At 44.7% G+C, this 23406-nt stretch overlaps 1 protein-coding gene across 1 annotated transcript; it reads right to left on the reverse strand.

The window, feature by feature from the left end:
* Positions 1–677: 677 nt before the first annotated feature.
* On the reverse strand, positions 678–21858 carry STARD7 (StAR related lipid transfer domain containing 7). The gene is made up of 9 exons (XM_070765488.1): positions 21602–21858; positions 15951–16406; positions 8638–8846; positions 7190–7239; positions 6644–6754; positions 5753–5835; positions 4630–4729; positions 3908–3992; positions 678–3630 (listed from the first exon to the last, which is right to left on the reverse strand). Exons 2-9 carry the CDS (start codon positions 16373–16375, stop codon positions 3428–3430), a joined length of 1266 nt encoding a protein of 421 aa, XP_070621589.1. The 5' UTR covers positions 16376–16406; positions 21602–21858; the 3' UTR covers positions 678–3427.
* Between the last annotated feature and the right edge of the window lie 1548 nt (positions 21859–23406).

Consider the following 23406-nt stretch of genomic DNA (forward strand, 5'->3'; position numbering starts at 1 on the left):
GGAAGGCCGAGCCAACCCTGAGACGGTGGTGAGATTTGAACTGCAGGCAGCCGGCAGTCAATAGAAATAGCCTGCAGTACCATTCTAACCACTGTGCACCACCAAGGCAACAAAATCACTGGGGGATGGGGAGGGGAGATGGCAAATGCGCAGGATTGGAAGGAGGTATCAATGTTGTCTCAGGAGGTCCTGGCCTAATTTGGACATACAACTAAGCTTGCTTTCAGAAGCTTCTCACTGGAAGGTTTCGAGAAGACTTGGACCGTCATTTGTCAGAAATGGTGTAGGGCAAGGGTCCCCAAACTTGGCAACTTTAAGACCTATGGACTTCAACTCCCAGAATAGCTGGCTGGAGAATTCTGGGAGTTGAAGTCCATAAGTCTTAAAGTTGCCAAGTTTGGGGACCCTTGGTGTAGGGTCTCCTGCTTGGGCAAAGGCAGGTGGGACTAGATGGCCTCCAAGGTCCCTTCCAACTGTTAAATCTGTGAATAATGCTGCTGTGAGTTTAGTCCGTTCCTACCCTCAGCCCCACACTGGCTAAAAATCACTTTCCATTCTGGATACAAAACGAGGGAGGCCAAATTCTGTCCAGTTGTTCAAAACACGAAGGGGTTTTTTTTTTAGCAATGAAAATTTTTCATTCGCTGCCCCCCTCCCACCCCCAGAAGGCAGCCTGGTTAGATGAGAGCACCAAGGAGTTACATTTATTGATGTCCGGTTCTGATAAAAACATCAGTCGAAATAAAAACACCAATCACTCAGCCGTTATATCAAGACGGTCCCTGGACGCCAACAAACCCCCATGCACGTTAACAGTATTTCCTGACCGCTACTCCCAAAGTCCTGCCATCCCCGCGTCCATATTTTTTTCCCCCAACCAATTTTTCGACTCCCAGGATCCCTCAGTCGGGTGTGCTGGTTAGGGAAGGGTGGGAATGGATGTCCCCAAACCTTTAAAAGTTGCCCAAAGTTGAAAAAAAAAACCCCACTGGCCTCTACTTCCCATTTCCTACCACTCATAGGTTTTTCTTTTTTTAAAGATCACATGCAGAAAATGCAGAAAAGCAGAAGAGAAGGCGAGGCTCTCGTTTCCCTCTCTTCTGCTACGGAAAAAAATTCTGAGGAATATATACACTGCTCAAAAATAATAATAAAGAGAGCACAACACAATAGAACTCCAAACAAATCAAACTTCTGTGAAATCAAACTGTCCCCTTAGGAAGCAACGCTGATTGACAATCCATTTCACAGGCTGTTGTGCACAACTTTGTACAGAACAAAGTCTTCAATGAGGACATGTCATTCATTCGGATCTAGGGTGTGTTGAGTGTTCCCTTTATCTTTTTTGAGCAGTGTATATATATATATATTTGTAATATTATTTGCAAATATTATTTGCAAAAAATATTTGCAATACAGTAGTACCTCTAGGTACGAGCTGCTCCACATGCGAGTATTCCCAGTTACGAGCCGAGACGCGAGCAAAATTTCTGTTCGACACCCAAGCTCAGATTCGGGATACGAGCCGAGCGTCCACTAGGTGGCGCAAGAGTTCCATGTTTCCAGTTATCTCGGTGCGAAAAGCCAAGTCTAAATGCATTCGTTCGAGATGCGAGCTGATCGACGTATGAGCTCGGGCCTGGCACGAATTAAACTCGTATGTCGAGGTACCACTGTATTATTTGCGATTGCACTGTTTGCAATTTGTGTCTAACCTCTCCTTAGGGGCTGGGGGCGACTGGAGGACAAAATCTCTTGCAGCCTCAGCACCATGAAGCTGCCACTTGTGGGAAGCCCTCGCACCAACCACCCTGCCTGGGCTTGGGAAACGGATATGAAGCATTCCGTGCTTTTCACAAGACTTGTGACCCCAGTGGCTAGAGAACAAGGAGCACAGGGTGGCCCACGTGGCCCTCCTGCCAATCATAAGGCACCCTTGGGAAGTTTGACTGACATTCAGTCCGCTGGAAGGGTCTCCAAACGTGGCAATTCCTAAGACTTGTGGTCTTTGACTCCCAGGGGCTGGGGAATTCTTGAAGTTGAAGTCCACCTGTCTTAAAAGTTGCCAAGTGATGGGAGGCCCCTGATATCAGCACGTCTGAGCTTCTGGAATAGCATCCACTTGAAGGAAGGGCTCACAGCCTGGAGGTTTTCCCAGCTCTGCTTCCCACCCCCAACTCTTCTCAGCCTATCTCTGGGGTGCCGGGGTTGAAAAAAGGGGCTCCAAACCCCCTTGGACAGCGGTAGGCAAAGCTGGCTCTTCCATGACGGGAGGACTTCAACTCCCAGATCTCCTGAGCTAGCATGATTGGCTCAGGAATTCTGGGAGTTGAAGTCTCTTCCTGCTTTTGGAAATAACCAGGCGTCATGGTTAACCGCTCTCCTGCCCCCAATGAAGCAGCTCTGTTATAGGCTGTTTCTCACCCCACCTTCCCCTCTGTCTGACACCAAAGAGGCAAAGGGGTTTGGGGGTTCTATGCATACATAGGAATCCTCCAAGGAGAAAAACTGCACCCTCCCTTCCTCTTCCTTCCACTGGCCACCCAGGAAGCGGCCGAGCTGCCCTGTCACCAAGCAGGACCCTCCAGCTCCAAGGGGCGTCTCGGACCAATTGATACGAAGACGAGCGCATGATGCTCTAAAAGGCTACGCCCCAATTCAGAGGTGGCGACAGCGCTTGTTGCCGTCACCAGATTTGACAAAATAATCGCGTCTCCCTCCAGGAAAATAAGCCCCGAGGTGGGGAGAGATTTAGAGCTGCAAGAGAGCGAGGCCTTTCCAGGAGATAGCCTGGACCTCAAGGCCTGGTGGGTCCCGCTGCCCACTTCCGGCGGCCAAAGTGGCGGCATTCACTTGTACCTCAGCTGGAAAAGAAGAAGAAGGCACTGTGGCAGCTGGGCAGCCCCCCTGGAAGCAGAGCAGAAAATTAAGAGAGAGAGAGAGACACGGAGTGGAAGGAGGAGCCCTGGAGCCTCCGCGAGATTGTAGGAGCCACCAATGGGGATTGTAAACAGTTGGGGCAGCTCATCTCACAAGAGGCAATGACCTGGGGGCTCTGCTCAGCCTTGCAGGGGGAGGAAGGAAGGAGAAACCCTCCCACCCCTGCAAACAGAGCGTTATTCTCCAGCAAGCCCACCCCACCCACCCCAGGGTTAAGGGCAAAGAAGGTCACGACGCACAAAACTGTTTTTCAAGATGGCCGAGCCTGGTTCCCCAGGGCTGACGGTGGGGCTTTGTTTCGAGCAGGAGGCGTGGCAGGGGAGGGGGAGGAGGAGGAGGAGAGACGCGGGCAGGGGGCGATCGAGGAGGTCCCAGAGGCATCCTTCTCCATGGCTGCTTTTTTCCTTCCTTTTTCACAGCCCTGGAGCAAGCGGTGGGGAGGTGCGGGGGCTGGCGACGTGGCCAACCGAGCCCCCTCTCTCCCTTTCTAAGCGTAGTCTATCTGGATGGGGCTGCAGCCTCCTTCGTTGCTATGCTCTTGGCTGGGCAGGCTGGGCTTCCCTTCCCCGCTGCTGTTCTCGCCCCCGCTCTCCCGGGACTTGGAAGCCGCGATATAGTCTTTCAAAACAATCTCCATGTTCTTGGCCTTCAGCGCCGCCGCGTGCAGCTTCTCCAGGAAGTCCGGCATGCCTGTGTTGGGGGGACACAGACAGGGGGGTGGAGAGGAAAGCGTGAGCAGAGGGTCAAGGGGAACCCAGCCACCTGCGCGTGGTCGGTCCACCTTCAAAAGCACTTAAGCATTCGGGATTATTGATTTATTCTTTATTATTAAGACTTCTAGGCTGCCCTTCTCCGGAGATTCAGGGAGGCTAATGACATAAAGATAAATACACAGAGGTGGGTCATTCTACCACTCGGGCAGCCTGTTCTCCACGCTGAAGAAGAACCACAACCCCCCAACACTCACCACTGGAAACCATCCAGCTGACACAGTACCGAGGAAACACAGTTTGTGGGTTGTCGCTGTATGTGAGCAGGTAGTCAAAGCCATTCTGAAACGAGAAACCAATACTGATTAACTACTGCTACTCGTAACAAGTAGGTCCACAACACCTAACTGCACGGTCGGTTAATATATCCAATTTAACCCTTTTGCTATGTAAAACAAAATCGGTGGGAGGACTCCCTTCCAGAAGCAGCTGAATGCTGGAGAGGTTGGGCTACAACAGTGTTTCCCAACTTTGGCCACTTGAAGGTACAGTATCTGGACTTCAACTCCCAGAATTCCCCAGCCAGCAAATGCAAGTTGTGGCCACAGTTATGCTCATTTTTGCTTGACTCTGCCAGGCAGCACAATCCGTTCTTTTTTTACAAGATTTTTCACTGACTTTTAAACATTTTAATAGTTTGGGGTTTTTTCCTGATTTATTCCATTTTTTTTCATGAATTCCCTGATATTTCCCGAACCACCGATTTCCCTGAAAATTCCATTTTCCCTGGTTTGCAGGACACCCTGCTTAAATATTTCTGCTCCTTGTAAAGAAAACCTCTTCTAAATTTCAGATTCCCTATTTAAATAATTATATTAATAATAGTAATAGTAATAATAGTAATAGTAATAATAGTAATAGTAATAGTAGTAATAATAATAATAGTAATAATAACAATACCAATAATAAAGGAATTCACCTCATCAAACGATCTGTGAGGATGGATGACCATTTGTGACTCATAGGTTCGGACACGGACAAATTCTGGGTCTTCTGGGACGCCTGGGTGTTCTACCGCTCTGGCCAAAATAAGAGAAAAGGGCCCACACGACTTCACTAAACCAATCAACCATCGCCAGTTCAATTCTGGGGCTGCCAACATTGTGCAATTATGGTAGAGTACAAGAGCGTGTCAATTTTTTTCATCTTTCGAATTTCCAAACATTAAGAGATGCTCAAGTGGTGACCTGCCTTGGGGACTGCAAAGGGATTTGGGTTTAATGTAATTTAGATGTGCTTGGTAAGTCCCGTATTTTTCAGAGTACAACACGCACATTTTTCCTCCCTAGAAGAAGCTGATAATTCGGGTGTGTCTTATACTCTGAATGTAGCTTTTTTCCAGCTGTTAACAATCTTCTCAGCTCTCATCTTGCAGGCTCTTTCATTGCTTCTCTCTGCAAAGAATGTTTTCCAAGCCCTAAGTCTTTGCAGGAGTTTTTGCATTGCCCTAACTTGCTCCAAATGTTTCTTTCCAGGTGCTAATAATGTTCTCAGCTCTTACTGGCTTGCGAGCACTTTCATTGTTACGCTCTCTGAATAAGGTTTTTTTTAAAAGCCCTTAACCAGGGGATAAAACGATGTGCTGAAGTTGACCAGACTAAAGACGCTACCCAGATGAATATCCAGTAGGCAGGTATTTTTCCTTATTTTCTTCCCCAAAACTAAGGTGTCTCTTATACTCCGGTGCATCTTATACTCCGAAAAACATGGTAACTACCTAACGCCCCGAGTCTACGGAGAGGGGCAGCATACAAATTTAATTAATAATAATAATAATAATAATAATAATAATAATAATAATAATAATAATATCGTAACTTTTTAGTATCTGGTTTGTTTCATTTGTAGAGAGTAAAGAAAATTACTTTGACAGAGAGATGTGAAAGACTGTTGGCCAAGCCAAAGGGGCTTGTAGTTTCTCCTTCACCCTTCCAGCATTTGCCCCAAGAACCTTTCCCAAATATTTGGAAATCCAAATCTTAGCAGGCCACTGGCCAGATGGATTTGCCATGGAGGTGCCTTCTGGGCAGTAGATCGCTCACCGTGATACCAGCACCATCAGATTGTTCTCTTGGTCCACATCATACCGTCGAACGTAAACGTAATCCCGTGAATACATCGGGTACTGGAAAGGGATGGGGTGGGGGAAGGAGAAGAGAGCAGAGTGGTTAGATGACTATGCTCCTATGCTATGCTCCTATGCGCCGCGAGCTGCACTAGCTTCCTATCAGTCTCCGGACACAATTCAAGGTGTTGGTTATTACCTATAAAGCCCTACAAGGCTCAGGGCCAGACTATTTACGTCCCCTGCTGCATACCTCCCAGAGACCAATAAGATCGCACAGAATCGGCCTCCTCTGGGTCCTGTCGACTATGCAATGCAGGTTGGCGGGGCCGTGGGGGAGGGTCTTCTCTGCGGCCACCCCGACTCTATGGAATCAACTCCCTCCCCCCCACCCGATGTCTGTACTGCTCCCACCCTATTGGCCTTCCAAAAGGCTACGAAGACCTGGGGGCTATGAATTGTACATCTTTCATGGCCAAGTCGTATTGAATGATAAGCATGTTTTGACTGGATTGCTGGATTGTGGGTTTTAACTGGGGTTATTGTTTTAATTTGTACACGACTTCTTTTTATTATTGATTGTACTTTTTTATATTGTTTGTAAGTTGCCCTGAGTCCTTCGGGATTGGGCAGCATAGAAGAGAAAGGAAGGAAGGAAGGAAGGAAGGAAGGAAGGAAGGAAGGAAGGAAGGAAGGAAGGGGAAGGGAGGGAAGAAAGAAAGAGAGAGAGAGAGGAAGGAAGGAAGGAAGGAAGGGGAAGGGAGGGAAGAAAGAAAGAGAGAGAGAGAGAAAGGAAGGAAGGAAGGAAGGAAGACAGACAGACAGACAGACTTGGCAAGCAGCCCTGGGCAAAGGAAGGAGGCCTTACCGGAAACTGAGTGACCCAGTGCACCACCTCTGAGCCCGTGTCCCGGTCCCTCTCAATCACTTCCAGTTTGATCACTAGCGAGTCCCATTTCTTCCGATATTCTGTATCCAGCTAGAAGAGAAGCAGCCACAAATCCTCAGGCAGATGCCCTAAGCCACTGATGGTGAACCTTCTTTGGTTCGCGTGCTAAAAGGGGGGGGGGGCATGTGCGTGCCCACACCCATAATTCCACGGTTAGTGAAAGGAAGTGAGCATTTAAGACGTGTAAAGCTGCAGAAACCATGTTTCAAGGTAGTTCAGCTTCCCACAGAATAGAGTCAAACGTTTCAGCTTGGGTTGTTTCCATTCCCAGCCAGTGTTGAATATGCATTATCCATTTCAACAACCAGCATGGGAGAAACCTACTAGCCGAATATCTTACACTGTTTTTCCTTGCTGTATTTGCCCTGTTTTGAATTATTTTGCCATGCTTCTGCCCCCCCCCCCCACACACAATAAGAACAGGACAGGTCAATGAGAAAGAGGGAGGGATGTGGGAGGACTCACCTGCACATTGAAAAACTGCCTTGGTGTCACGTCTGTGTATGTTCCAAAGACTACAATAGAAAGACAAATCTCGTTAAAGCAAAACACACAGGACTTGGTTAGATCAGTGTTTCCCAACCTTGGCAGCTTGAAGGTATTTGGACTTCGACTCCCAGAATTCACTGGCTGGGAATTCTGGGAGTTGGAAGTCCAGATATCTTCAAGTTGCCAAGGTTGGGAAACACTGGTTTAGGGAGCTGGGAGAATTCAATCTTGCAAAATTAAACTCTGGGGAAACAGGATTATTGCACAGAATTCTCCAGATTTCTCCACAGAAGGCCATGGAAGGATTGATAGTCCTTGTAGACAGCTGGCAATTTGCATCCTTTTAGAGCAGGGGTCTCCAACCTTTGCAACTTGAAGATATTTGTAATCTAACCCATTAGATTACATTTGCTGGCTGGGGAATTCTGGGAGTCAAAGTCCAAATACCTTCAAGTTGCCAAGGGTGGGAAACACTGGGTTAGATTACAAATCATAGAGGAGCAGCACGGTGTCTGTGGCCTTCAAAGCACCTGGACGTGCCTCACTTGGGACGTCCCAGTCTCCAGTTTTTAAAGATCGTTTTAATTTAAAACACATATAGGAAACGGTCAGATGAATCCAGGAAAGGAAGATCCCCCAACTCCATGTTAACAGAGAAGAGTATTTTGACTGAATAAGAACTGACAGCAACAAGTTGAAAGGAAGGTCTGAGGCAAAAGGCGTCTAAAATACATATAGAAAGTCATCCCAAATCTCTCTCCCCAAAGACCTGGGCTGGCCATCCAATCCTGATGCCCCCCAGATGTCATGTGGGCACATCTTCAGGTGGAGCCTTCGCATCTGGTCTGCAAAAACCATTGACCTTGAGCCGGCTAGAAACAAGTAAGAGCTATAAGAGCCTCGGTGGTGCAGTGGTTAGAGTGCAGCACTGCCTATTTATTTATTTATTCGATTTTTATGCCGCCCTTCTCCTTAGACTCAGGGCGGCTTACAACATATTAGCAATAGCACTGTTTTTTTTCACAGAGCCAGCCTATTGCCCCCACAATCCGGGTCCTCATTTTACCCACCTCGGAAGGATGGAAGGCTGAGTCAACCCTGAGCCGTGGTGAGATTTGAACCGCTGACCTACAGATCTACAGTCAGCTTCAGTGACCTGCAGTACTGCACTCTACCTGCTGCACCACCCCGGTTATCTCGCTGTCCAGAGTGAATTAAGCAACATCTGACTCCAGAGTGGAGGCCTGTGTCGGCGGTGGCAAAATAAGCACCATCTGTTCTCCTGGGACGGACGGTGTATGTTTTATCACAGAGCTGGACGGGATGAGCAAGTGGTCCAGCCCCACCTGGCCAGACCGGCGTGTGATCTGTGTGCTAAGACAAGAGTGAATATGACAGGCGGACGGGATGGGGGAGGCGCCTACCTCGATACTGGTACATATGACCTCCGCCAACCGGACGCCTCCATAGTTTGAAGTGCTTCTTGTTAACCACCATTTCCCAACTCGGATCTTCGGGGTCACACGAGACATTTTGGCAGGTGCTTGGCTCCAACTCCTGCTCTTCGTTTTCTTCCACGGTGGTCGGGAAGTACCTCGAGATTTCTTGCATGTGTTTCATATCTTGCACAGACCTTGGGAGAGCAACATTGAATCATGTCTGTTAGATAGATAAGCTAGACAGACAGACAGAGATGAGATGAGATAGATAGATAGATAGATAGATAGATAGATAGATAGATAGATAGATAGATAGATAGACAGACAGACAGACAGACAGATTAAATAGATAGATAGATAGATAGATAGATAGATAGATAGATAGATAGATAGATAGATAGATAGATAGATAGATAGATTACATAGATAGATTACATAGATAGATAGGTAGGTAGGTAGATGATAGAGATGATAGGTAGGTAGGTATAGCTAGCGGGCTGCACAAAGAGGAGGGGGTCAACCTAAGCACCTGAACCCAGGTCGAGAAGCAATGGATGGAAACTTATGAAGGAGAAGAAACTTAGAAATAAGGAGAATATTTCTGACAATTGGAAAAATCAGTCAATTAAATGGTTTGCCCACAGGAGTTGTTGGCTGCTCCATTACTGGAGTTGTTTAAAAAGAGACCGGACAATCACTTGTCTGAAATGGTACATGGTCTCTGGCTTGAGTGGGGGGTTGGACTAGAAGACCTCTCAGCTCCCTTCCAACTCTGTTATTCTATTATTGGATTTGTGACTCCAGACGTTTCCTGGTTAGCTGTGAGTTAAGCTACTGATAGACATACACTGGAAGGTCATGTTTGAAATATGTCGCATGCACACCTAACTAAAGAGGTTAAATAAGGGCCATAGGTAAATTAAGTGAAATCGCCTGCTGATCTTCCAAGAGCTGCTTTTATCAAGACAACCATGACATAAATCTGGAAGCCGCCAGGTCAATGGTACTCGTCCTAAACAGAGGCCTTTCATTCTCTGCAACTAAGCTTGCGCAAGGCCTATTCACAAGGGATTTTAATTTGCACTGCAGTCGAAGGGAAATAATTCATTCTGATATGGGCGTTTATCCTCCATCCATCAGATCAGTGGTTCTCAACCTTTCTAATTCCACGACCCCTTAACACAGCTTCTCGTGTTGTGGTGGCTCCCAGTCATAAGTCTACCGCCAATTCTTCCAACAGAGCTTGAAGCTGATTGGCAGGAAGGTCAGAGGGAGACCCCCCACTGTCAAGGCCTGATTGTTTGGATTGTAAAAATATGTTCCAAGGTGCAAGAATAGCTTTAGTTCCTAACACCAGGGGAAATTGGTCTTTAACGATTTATTATTTATTTATTAGATTTGTATGCCGCCCCTCTCCGTAGACTCGGGACGGCTATCAACAATAAGACAATATGTGTTCAGTTCTGGAGACATCACCTACAAAAAGATATTGACAAAATTGAACGGGTCCAAAGACGGGCTACAAGAATGGTGGAAGGTCTTAAGCATAAAAGGTATCAGGAAAGACTTCATGAACTCAATCTGTATAGTCTGGAGGACAGAAGGAAAAGGGGGGACATGATCGAAACATTTAAATATGTCAAAGGGTTAAATAAGGTCCAGGACGGAAGTGTTTTTAATAGGAAAGTGAACACAAGAACAAGGGGACACAATCTGAAGTTACTTGGGGGAAAGATCAGAAGCAACGTGAGAAAATATTATTTTACTGAAAGAGTAGTAGATCCCTGGAACAAACTTCCAGCAGACATGGTTGGTAAATCCACAGTAACTGAATTTAAACATGCCTGGGATAAACATATATCCATTGTAAGATAAAATACAGGAAATAGTATAAGGGCAGACTAGATGGACCATGAGGTCTTTTTCGTTTAAGTTAAATTAAAAAACCCTGATTTGAGAAACCAATCATACATGCAGACATACGATGGTCTTAGGCGGCCCCTGTGAAACAATAGTTCGATCCCCAAAGAGGTCCCAAACCCCAAATTGAGAACTACTGCGTTAGATGCATCCTTCTTTCCACTGGTGTTGATGGGAACTTGAGAAGGGTGATTTTCAGGAAGGAACAGATGCAGCCAGAAAGTCTTTCAAATTAGGGTTTTTTAATTTAACTTAAACTTAAATATTAGATTTGTTTATATTGTCTTATTATTGTTGTTAGCCGCCCCGAGTCTACGGAGAGGGGCGGCATACAAATCTAATAAATAAATAATAAATCGTTATAAAGACCAATTTCCCCTGGTGTTAGGGATTAAAGCTCCTATTCTTGCACCTTGGAACATATTTTTACAATCAAGGCCATCCTATGCCCACCCACCTGGGCGGAAGTGGAAGGAGGACTGGCCACGCTGGCACAACCAGAGTGGGCAACGTGACAGGTTTGTGGGTGGGGGGACAAGGGATGTGAACTTCCAGGATGGCTCTGGCAATAAACTGGAACTTTGAGGAGCACTTTAACTTGGACTCTGATTTAACTTGGATGCTACCTGGAATCTTGACAAACAATCTTGCTTAGCAGTAGAGGTTTTGGCCTCAATTGTAGCCATATATCAAGAACCACCTGTCCCTCACTCCCAACGTTTATAAAAAGCATCCCAGGCAGTCAGGGACTTAGCCAATGTCTCTCAGAGAAGATCACGCCAAGCCCGTTTTCATCCGAGTTCAAGGTTCACCTCCACAGAGGCCTTCACAAAATCCCACCCGAGGCCCTAGGGGATTACAGGCAGGGGCTTTGGGCAAGAGCAGCCCGGATTACGCAAAGCGTCCAACTTTTGTGCAAGACTCAGTCCTGAGCTCAGCAATAGGCAAACAGAGAAAAGGTTGTGTTGCGAGACCTCACCTACTATATTGGTTCAGAACAGATTTGTAATACATTGATCCATACTCCACCCTTAAGCTTTCTGAAGCACCTAAGTATATGAAGAGTTGCCTTTCCTGGAGTTAAAAAGTTTTATTGTTGAGTTTCATGGTTACTCCCTGAAAATAAGACCCTGTCCAAAAAAATAAGCCTTGGCATGATTTTTTTTGGGGTGCTTAGAATAGAAACCCTGTCCCCAAAATAAGCCCCAATTAAGATTTATTTTATTTATTTATTTATTTATTTATTTATTTATTTATTTATTTATTTATTAAATTTGTATGCCGCCCCTCTCCGCAGACTTGGGGCGGCTCACAACAGCAACAGAAAACAATATATAATACAAATTCAATAATTAGAAAGCTAAAAACCCATAATTTTTTTAAAAAAGCATGCACACAACATACCATACATAAACAGTATAGGCCTGGGGAAGATATCTCAGTTCCCCCATGCCTGACGGCAGAGGTGGGTTTATTATCAGTCAGGTGGATGAGTTTAGTACCGTATTTTCCCCAAAACAAAACATGACCTGGAAATAAGCCCTTGTGTGTATTTTGAAGCAAAAATTAATATAAGACCCAGTCTTATTTTCTAGGAAACAGGGTAATTCTCAGCAGCCACCTTGCATTTGTATTTGTTAGAAGATTTAATAAATCTATATTGTAAGAATTTCTGTGGTATCTTCCTCTTCACATCTTCTAGCCCTGGTGTCCCCAACATTTTTGGAACTGGGTCGTGTGAGTGGCTGGCAAGCATTTTCGTGCAAAACTCACTCACTCACACACACTCACACACTCACACACTCGCTCACCCACAACCATCCCCTCTCCTCCCTCCATTGGTCCACAAAGCCGGAAAGGTTGGTGCAGTGATGGGCTACCAAAATTTTTACTTCCATGCTGTGGCCGTGGCTTATTTTGTAGGTGTGGCTTGATTCTCATGTGACCGGGTAGGAGTGGCTTGCCAGCCGTGTGACCAGGTGGGAGTGGCTTGACAATCATGTGGCCAGGGGTGGCTCAAAGGTCATGTGACTGGGTGGGAGTGGCTCACCGACCAAGATCAGTTTTCAAATAGGTGCTTGGACTCTTTTTCAGTGGATTAAGTCCCATTACTGGAAGAGCCACAAAAAGGACAAATGACAGACAGCGCTATTGGTTGAGGAGCACAGTCACATTTTAAGGTTTAGTACTGAACCCTCAAGGTTCAGTATGATAACAGATTAGGCAAGTGGCTCAATTTTCTTTCACTGCTTTAAAAGTTCCGTTCTAGGTAGCGATTAAAATGATTACAGCGTTTATGGGTAAAAACATACTATTTAATTATTTCCTATTTTAAAAGGAATTAAGGATCATACTGGGGTACTAGAGAATGAAGGACAATAAGTAGAGTGTACAGAAGGCGGCTAAGTAAGACATTGATAACCAAAAGGAATAAATAGTGAATATCGATTGTTCTTTTCACCAGAAAATAATTTGATATTAGAAAGGATTGTATTTTTCCTCCTCACATGAGGATACTAATGAGATATTTTTTGTTATTTGTTTACTGTTGTTATTGTTGTAATTGTTCATTGAATATTTTTGTATCTTTTTTGTTTTGTTGTTATTGTTATTTGTTTGGTTTGGTCTGTATTTTTTCCTTTCTTTGTATATTGCAAATGTGTAAATGTATATATGTTTTGGGCTATGTTTTTTAAAACAATTCAATAAAAATTACTTTAAAAAAAAAAAGGAACTGAGGGCCGAGCAAGCCTCCCAAGAAGTTAATTTCAAAGCTGAGCAAACATCAAGTTCAATATTCAATTGGCAAAGGCTCCAAGCACCGGAGGATATTTCTCCCGGCAGCATTAAGGGGAAAATGAGGCCTTTCAGGATCTTTGGTCCCAAGCTCTTCGGGGTTGGAGAGGGGGCCAGAGGAACACTGGGAGCCATTGTTGGCAGCCAGCTATTTAACAACGACCTCACACATTCCCCAGGACTGGCCCCAGTTGGAGCAGAGTAGATTCCTGCAGCTTTCGCTCGCTGGGTGGCACACGCTGCTCCTCCTGAGCTTTTAAATCCTGCAGGTATGTGGTCTGCTAACGTTTGGGAGTCTGGCACTTCTGCACGGTGTTTAGCACTCCAGTTTTCATCAGTGGCCAGTGGAAAGCTAATCTGGAAATTATCACACAACACAACAGTGGCAGCAGCTGCCCCACAATTCACGGCAGAATCTACAGAATCCTTCAAAACAGGTATGCGGTGAACAAAATAGCTCCTGATGTCCTTCTAAATATTTGAATACGCACGGTAATGAATGCTTTAACTGGAGATTACAAGTCCTCCTTTCTTCCACTGTTAGATAAAACTCCCACAATGCCCATTGTTCTATTATTATATTAACTAGGAATTAGGGAAATTGCAGGATGCTAGTTTGGGAAAAGCCACCTGGGTATTTTTGTTTATTCCTGCCTCTCCTGCTTTTTAAAAATATTCTCAAGATTGCCTGTGAAAGCTTGTATTTTAAAAGCCAAGGAACGTGAAATAAAAGATATATATTTTTAATAGGAATAGTGTTTCTAATAGGAAAGTGAACACAAGAACAAAGGAACACAATCTGAAGTTAGTTGGGGGAAAGATCAAAGGCAACGTGAGAAAATAATATTTTACTGAAAGAGTAGTAGATGCTTGGAACAAACTTCCAACAGACGTGGTAGATAAATCCACAGTAACTGAATTTAAACCTGCCTGGGATAAACACATATCCATCCTAAGATAAAATACAGGAAATAGTATAAAGGCAGACTAGATGGACCATGAGGTCTTTTTCTGCCGTCAGTCTTCTATGTTTCTATATAAATCAGCAGTGTGGTGAAACATCAGTTATATAGGTAGTCCTTGTTTAATGGGTGGTTGCTTAGCAACCATTCACAGTTACAATGGACCCTCCGCAGTCCAAAAGTCAGCTTCTTCTCCTCCCACTGGGCAAGTCACAATGCCCAATTGTGAATTGTGAGTCTGTGTCTTGGCCAACAGAAGTGAGGGGGAGGGCAGGGGGCTTGGCTCTCACGCTTGAAATCTGGACCCTCCTCAATCCATCTTCCCCTCCCCTCAGTTCTTTGGCAAGGTGAGAAGCGATAATATTCACTGAAATAAGTAGTGGATTCGATCTTGTCAATATGCTGGCTGGGGAATTCTGGGAGTTGCAAGTCTTCAAGCTGCCAGGGTCGGAGAGCCCTGCTGTACAGCAAGGGTCAGCTAGGGCACCAGAGAGAAACCAGGGTCAAGGCACGAGAGCCAACAGAAAATCTCTCCCCTCCAAGTGATTATCCTGCCGGGGCCACTGAGGAATTGAAAGGAAATTGGGTCACGGTGGGTCATTACCCGCGCAGGAGCCACGTCCACCTGCAATCCCCACCCTCTCGAGCCTTAGAAGAGAGGGGAGAACAGGTTAATCCTTGCTATAAAGGAGAAGGGACAAACTGGATATTACATGACATGAGAGCTATTTTAGGGATGGTAGGAGAACAAAAATAGAAGTGAGAAATAAATGGAGATCAGTGAAATAAAGACTATACAGTAAGAGATATAAACAATGCGACCAGTTAGGTCCCACAGAGTGGGTCTTCTCCGGGTCCCGTCAACCAAACAATGTCGCTTGGCGGGGCCCAGGGGAAGAGCCTTCTCTGTGGCGGCCCCGGCCCTCTGGAACCAACTCCCCCCAGAGATTAGAATTGCCCCCACCCTCCTTGCCTTTCGTAAGCTGCTTAAAACCCACCTCTGCCACCAGGCGTGGGGGAATTGAGATACACTTTCCCCCTAGGCCTTTACAATTTTATGCACGGTATGCCTGTATGTATGATTGGGTTTTTATAATAATGGGTTTTTAACTGTTTTTAGTATTGGATTATTGTCATATACTGTTTTATTACTGTTGTTAGCCGCCCCGAGTCTGCGGAGAGGGGCGGCATACAAATCCAATAAATGAATGAATGAATGAATTATTATACATAATATATTTTCAGTAGACGATATGCTAAAAGAGGGGGAAATGAAGAGAGTTATAATGCTATTATTAATGTAAGATCCAAGCAGTGTTTCTCAACCTAGGCAACTTGAAGATATCTGGACTTCAACTCCCAGAATTCCCCAGCCAGCATTCGCTGGCTGGGGAATTCTGGGAGTTGAAGTCCAAATGTTTCCAAGTTGCCAAGGTTGGGAAACACTGGATTAGAGAATTATTATCAACATAATGAATACTGACAATTTTGACAGTAAATAGCACAGAGACGTTTGTCCCCAGGTGACACACTGTTTAATGGAAGGTGATGTGTTCAAGTTTAAAAAAATTAAAATAAAACTTAGAAGAAAAGAAAGAGAGAGGGGCGAAGAAGGCCTACCTCTTCAGCTCTTCTTCCTTGATCCTCTCCTCTTCCCACAGAAACACTCCGGTGAGGGCTGCCATCAGCTTGCAGGCGTTGGCATGATGGCCCTGGAAACGGCGCCACAAGGAAGAGAAGAGGCTCTTGCGCGCCCTCTCCGAGTAAATGTCACTGTACAGCTGGGCGATTTGCTGAGCGCGCCGGATTCTCTGGCTGGTCACATAGCTGCACTGATTGGCCAGCAGGGAGAGGAGGCTCTTCTGCCCCGGGTCTTGCTCGGAGCCTTTCCGAAGCCACGTTAGCAGCCACTGGAACTTGCCCTTCAGGAAGTCCTCATTCCACCAGGCGGTCCGTGGTCTCCCTTCATAGCTGACGAAGCGGGAGGAGTTCGTATAAAGGGAATAAAAGCTAGAGGGCGGCCTCCATTGAAGTGGGTGGAACATTCCTGCCACGCCTCACGGACCAGTCAATGCCCTGGGCAAAAAGAAAACAATAAAAGGAGGGGGGGGGGAGACCCACAATCACAACACAACATCAGTCACAATGTTTGATATCTCCACATTTAAAGATGTCCTCTCTTGACTAGAGAGGAGCACAATTGAAGGGAGCTTCATTTTGGGTGTCAAGGAGGAACTTAAGAGTAGCTACTTCAACAACACATGTCAGCAATGTAATAGACCAGGGGTAGGCAAAGTTGGCTCTTCTATGACTTGTGGACTTCAGCTCCCAGAATTCCTGAGCCAATCAGGTAGCTCTAGGAATTCTGGGAGTTGAAGTCCCACATGTCATAGAAGAGTCAACTTTGCCTACCCCTGTAATAGACCACATATAACTGGCAAAAACTCATTATAAAACACCTTTGTTTTGGCCAGCCTGTTTTTTTTTTAAAATAAAAATGCATCTATCATGCTGGTTTAATAAATATGCCTAACAGAAAGCAGTATTAAAGGATTATTCTGCTATGCCGTTGCTTTATTATTTGTTATTTTGTTTAATGTTGCTATTGCTTCAGTTTTATTTATTTATTCTAAAATGATTTATTTTATCTTTTTTCCATAGAACTAAATACATGAAAAGACTGACGGATGTATCAGTGAACTGGTTTATGTTAAGAAAGGTTAATAGGCCATATATTGCCTGAATTTGGTGCCCCCTACCCCAATCTTCTCCGGGTCCCGTCAACTAAACAATGTCGTTTGGCGGGGCCCAGGGGAAGAGCCTTCTCTGTGGCGGCCCCAGCCCTCTGGAACCAACTCCCCCCAAAGATTAGAATTGCCCCCACCCTCCAAAAGTCAAAGTATAAAATGGAATGGAATTAAAATCCTGTGTTTCTCAAGTGCAGAGATAAAATGCCTGGATTCATACATCCTACTATAAATGGTGGTTTACAAATATCTGAGCTTCTTATGACAGATCAGAAACAAACGTAGCATTAAAGGTGCAATGCATAGCATGAAACAACTGCATGAAATCCCTATAAAAATACACAGATGAAGAATGGGGGGGCTGCAACTAGAAAGCAAAGCTTTTATGGAATTTAAACTTACGTCTAGCCTTCAAACAGAAACGAGGGTATCGAAAGAGAGATTTTTTTTCCCCCAAACGCAGTGAAATCATTCACAAGGACAGAGGAGGGGAAGTCGACCAGATCACATTTTCTTCACAAGCAAAATCCCTGGACTCACCAGTCAACATTTCCAGCATGGAAATTTTCTCTCTCTTGGAGAAGCAAAAGTCAAAAGTAAGAAGTGTGCTTCCCAGCATCCTATTACAGGCCTCAAAAAGCAGATTCAGTAATTGGTATTAGCAACAGGATCAGCTTGCTTGGTAGCAGCCTAAAAATGATCCCCAAGGCAGGAATGCCTATAGCATAGCTCTGTACAGTACTTCAACGGAAAGGGGAAAGCTGCAAGGGTCTTCTTTTGCAGTAAGAGATTTCTGCAGCAGCTGCCAAGTAAAACTCTCGCCCAAAGACTCTCTCAACAGGATCAAGTAACAGAGAAATAGCCCGGAGGGTGAGCTGTGCTCCTGCTGTATGTAGAACATGTTCCCATCAACCTCCCAGCTCTACTACCCACAATCAATTTATAGTCAGGAGTGAGATTGTGAAAAGGAGGAGGAAGACCTCACAAGCCTGGTGCTGGATCAAGGGTTTGCTGAGGTGTAAGGCACAACGTGTAATTAAACTCCAATGTTTTGTTCCCTTGATAAAAAAAAAATAGCAACTCTTCAAATGTGAAAGTCTAATACTCTATTCAATTTAAAAGAACCAGAATCAGAAAAATATAATTAAAAAACAAGAGAAAGAAAAAATGGTTTAATGGTTGCACAATAAAGTAAATATTAAGTAATGGGACTCATCTTTTAACTTTACAAATGACAGAAGTAACCTAATGCTAGCTCATCAACTTTATTGTACCCTGATTCCTTGAGCTTTAAAGTAAATATTATAAAAGGACCAGGTACTGTAGTGAAGAGCCTTAAGACTATAAGTCAGGAAGATAGTATACAAATATAATGCAATGCTGGGAATGATTGAGAGGACAGAGAATGAGGGGGCTGGATGGAGTCACTGAGGAAGTACCGTAGGTGTCATCTTAATGGACTCCTGGGGATGGTAGAAGACAGGAAGGCCTGGAGGAACGTTGTCCATGGCATGGGTCGGACACGACTTCACCACTAACAACAAAAAGCTCAGATATCTGCTTTTTGTCAGTAACAAAATTACACCTCTTTTTCATATCTGCTGCCATAATACGCCAATACAATATCACTTCAATAATCTGGCCAAACCTACCCCACCCCCGTTGTTTCCAAATCAATTATTCCTTACTGCCACATTCAATTTTTCCTAGGGGGGGGGAGGGGTTCATAAATATAATGAATTAACTCTCCTAATCCTTCCACAGCCTACAGGTAGGAGATTACAGAATTAAAACAGTTCTGAATGAGTTTCTCAACCTTGGCAACTTTAAGATACAGGGACTTCAACTTGACTTGAAGTCCACACGTCTTAAATTTTGATGTAGTTGAGAAACACTGCCTCACCCTGTTACTTATCTTATGACTCCATAGAGAAGAAAATCCTAATAAAAATTTTGTACCAATTTTTTGCAATCTCTGTTTAAAAAAAAAACACCACCCAGACCTGTAGAGTAGAGTTGTGAAGGGCATGTTTAAAAGTCTCACAGGACAAATTTCAGGTTGGAACGATTTCTACTAAGCTCTTGGAAGATAAAGAGAGTTACAAAATGGTGCAGCTTCTATTACTCCATGACTTTCAACAGCACGGCTATTCACAATGTCCACAAATTAACTTGCACTATCCCTAGCAGTTTGTAGAAAAAACGTTTTCGCATGTGCCCAACTGCTTTCATCAGAAGATAGCAAATTATAGATTTGTGCCAAAATACATCCCTCTGAAAGCTGAAAAGTATTTGCTCACAGAAATATATAGATAACATTCAGCCAGATGACTTTAAGTTAATTTAATGCAGTGTGCAATCTAGAACAATTTCCCACTCTCCTGAAAACTCATCCGACTGATGGTTTAGCAAAAGATACTAAGATGCATTAAATATCTGCTATGCATCATTGGGGAATAATGCAGCATCCATTGCTTATCTGTTCCTGCATTGTGGTTTTCTCAGAATATCTAGAATCAGTTTGGTTTAGCGGTGAAAGTGCTGGATTAGAAATCGGAGACGGAGAGGTTTATGCCTTCCTTAGGCATAGAATTCATCTGGGTGACTTTATAGGGCCAATCCCACTCTTACCAGCCCACCTCACACTTCATTGTCTTTGTGGGAAGAATAGAAGGCAGGGATATTAAACATGTTTGCCATTGTGACTTTTTATATTAAAATGGCACAATTAAAAATATAATAATTCCCTCAACACTATCAGACTTTCTACTAAATCTGCACTTCTATTCTACTAGTTTTTCTCATCATTCCTATCACCCATTTCCTCCCATGTTGACTGTATGACTGTAACTTGTTGCTTATATCCTAAGATTTTTATTAATATTGCTTCTTCATGGCTTATTTGACCCCTATGACAATCATTGTTGTACCACATGATTCTTGACAAATGTATATTTTATTTTATGTACGCTGAGAGCATATGCACCAAGACAAATTCCTTGTGTGTCCAATCACACTTGGCCAATAAAAATTCTATTCTATTCTATTCTAATTAAAAAAAGATCGGCAAGTAGAAGAACTGTGGCAAAACAAAGCAAAATATGGGCACCTTGGGTGCAGGTCCAAAACATCTGGGGCACCACTGGAAGACCATCAGTCAATTGCAAAAGGCACCTTTACTTACAAATGCCTTATATGATGTGACAATATTATTTAATCACATCTGTCTACTCCAGGTCCTTGGGAAGGACTCAAGAGGGGGACAATAATTCCAAATCCAGTCTAAACCTCTTGCTGGGTTTTCATGCTGAACCCACCATAAACTTGGCTTAAACTAGGTTTAGATAACCTAGATTAGAATTTTGTCGCCTTCGATCTGACCTAAATGTAGTTCGTAAAATCATCTGCCACAATGTTCTACATGTCAATGAATATGAATACTTGAACGTCAACCACAACAACACATGCACACAATAGATTGTGAACCAATGTGAACCACTCCAAACTCGGCTGCAGAAAATACGACTTCAGCAACAGGGTGATCAATGCCTGGAATACACTACCTGACTCTGATTTCTTCCCCAAACCCCAAAAATTTTAACCTGAGACTGTCTACAGTCGATCTCACCCCATTTCTAAGAGGTCTGGTAAGGGGCGTTCATAAGCGCACCAGCCTGCTTACCGTCCCTGTCCTACTATTGTCCTCATTTATGTGCACTTATTTTCCTTATGCTTACATTTATACATTTATATGCTCTCTTGTGCATGTTCTGACTGACTAGATAGATAGGTAGAGAGATGATAGATGATATAGATGAAAGATAAATGATAAATAATAGATAGACAGATATAGATGATAGATAGATGGATGGATAGGAAGGAGATAGATAGATAGATAGATAGATAGATAGATAGATAGATAGATAGATAGATAGATAGATAGATATAAGATAGATATAAGATAGATACAAGATAGATACAAGATAGATAGATGATAGATAGATGGATGGGTGGATGAGATAGACAGGAAGGATATAAATAGATGGATGGACGGACAGACAGACATAGATGATAGATGGATGAGATAGATAGATAGATAATATAGATAAACGTAGCCTCTTATGCTAACCTTCCTATTCAGTCAGGATACGGTCCCTTGATTCCCTTTGCACGACACCCCCCCCCGTCTAAAGACACCAAAGAAAGACCCACTCACCCATACACACAGCCAATTTCTGGCCCTTTTCCTGGGGGCCCCGTTGTTCTCATCCTCTTTTGCACCTCACAGACCCGAAGCGAGGCTGCAGCCACGACACCCCTTGCAGGCCCTGAGGAAGCCCCCGCGGCCCTCCCTCAAAATCTCCCTCCTCCCACGCCCCCTCCCCGCCTTGGCGCCCTTTCCCAGGCATTCCTGCGTCAAAGGGCCCCCTCCCGCCCCCCGCCCCGGGGGGACCCCTCAGGCCCCCCGGACTACAATTCCCAGGGGCCTTTTAGAGGAGGGGCCCTTGAGGGGGGGAGTCTCACCTGACGAAGCCTCTCCTCGCGAACCCTCCAGCTGGTGGCGCGGCCCAAGCGGAGGGTTTGAGGGGGGCGAAGACGGGGAGGCCCGGTGCGGCGCCTTCTCCTGGCTTTCCCCTCCTCGCTTGAGGAGAAGCCCTCAGAAAGCGGGCTCCGCTGGCTAGGCCGCGCCCCGAGCCACGCGCCTATTGGCCGGCGCTTAGGCACTCCCGCCTTCCGATTGGAGGAACAAGACGCCCGTCTTCCTTTTTCTCCTCCCCTCCGCGACCTCGCGCCCGGCGTGCTTTGACTTTCCTTCGAATCGAGCCTTGGAAGCTCCGCCTTGTGACCCACTCAAGGGCGCCTTGGAGACGGGAGGACCCCGCCCCCTCTACAGGCAGGGTTGTCCCTGGATGGCGCCTGCGCAAAAGAGTCAGGCGCTTTCTAAAGACAGTCTTGCGTCGAGGGGCCTTACCGGGCAGCAAGGGACGATGGGAGATGCAGTCCAAGTGGAAATACAGCTTGGGTTCTCCCTGTTGCGGTCTTAGGAAAAAGCTGGCTGGGGAATTCTGGGAGTTGAAGTCCACCGGGCTTAAAAGTGGCCAGGATGGGAGACTTGGGTACTATCAGGGAACTCTGTAGTTCAATGCAGCATCTGTCAATCTCAGCCAATCGAAGCGCTGGGGACTTCAATTCCCAGAATGCCCCAACCAGCACTTCCTGATCTTGCTATAAAGCAGTGTTTCCAAACCTTGGTCACTTGAAGACATCTGGACTTCAACTCCCAGAATTCCCCAGCCAGCATTTGCTGGCTGGGGAATTCTGGGAAGTCTAAGTCCAAATATCTTCAAGTGGCCAAGGTTGGGAAACACTGCTATAAAGGTCATCCTCGACTTACAATAGCTCGCTTAGTGACCATTCAAAGATAACAGACCTGAAAAAGTGACTTGTGGCTTTTTTTCACAGTGACACCCACAATAGCATCTCCATGGTCAGATACTTGGCAACTGACTCACATTTATCATAGTTGCACTGTCCCGGGGTCGTGGTGGGACCCCCTTTTGCAACCTTCTGACGAGAAGGAAGTCAGATTCATTTAACAACCGGGTTGCCAACTGAACAACTTTTTTTTATCGCTTTGTATCTATTTATATTGCATTTTTATTATTGTTGAAAGCCACCCTGTCCTTCGGGATTGGGTGGCAAAGAAGTCGAATGAATGAATGAATGAATGAATGAATGAATGAATGAATGAATTTTATTTATTTATTTATTTATTTATTAGATTTGTATGCCACCCCTCTCCGAAGACTCGGGGCGGCATACAAATCTAATAAATGAATGAATGAATGAATGAATGAACAAACCAAACAAACAAACAGGAAAGTGAATGCAAGAACAAGGGGTCACAATCTGAGGTTACTTGGAGGAAAGATCAGAAGCAACGTGAGAAAATATTATCTGACTGAAAGGGTAGTAGATGCTTGGAACAAACTTCCAGAAGACGTGGTAGGTAAATGCACAGTCACTTAATTTAAACCTGCCTGGGATAAACATTGATCCATCCTAAGATAAAATACAGGAAATAGTATAAGGGCAGACTAGATGGGCCGCCCCGAGTTTTCGGAGAAGGGGGCAGCATAGAAATCTAATAAATAAAATAAACATCTTTTTTATAATATGGTGACCAAAACTACATGGCCAGGGATTACAGTCTCCAAGCCATACTACTCTTGATTTCTGTTCTACCACAGCTCTTACATTACTATTGTTAGTATTATTATACACTGCTCAAAAAAGTAAAGGGAACACTTAAACAACACAATGTAATT

Source organism: Erythrolamprus reginae, chromosome 12, assembly GCF_031021105.1.
Source record: "Erythrolamprus reginae isolate rEryReg1 chromosome 12, rEryReg1.hap1, whole genome shotgun sequence".
Lineage (NCBI taxonomy): Eukaryota > Metazoa > Chordata > Lepidosauria > Squamata > Dipsadidae > Erythrolamprus > Erythrolamprus reginae.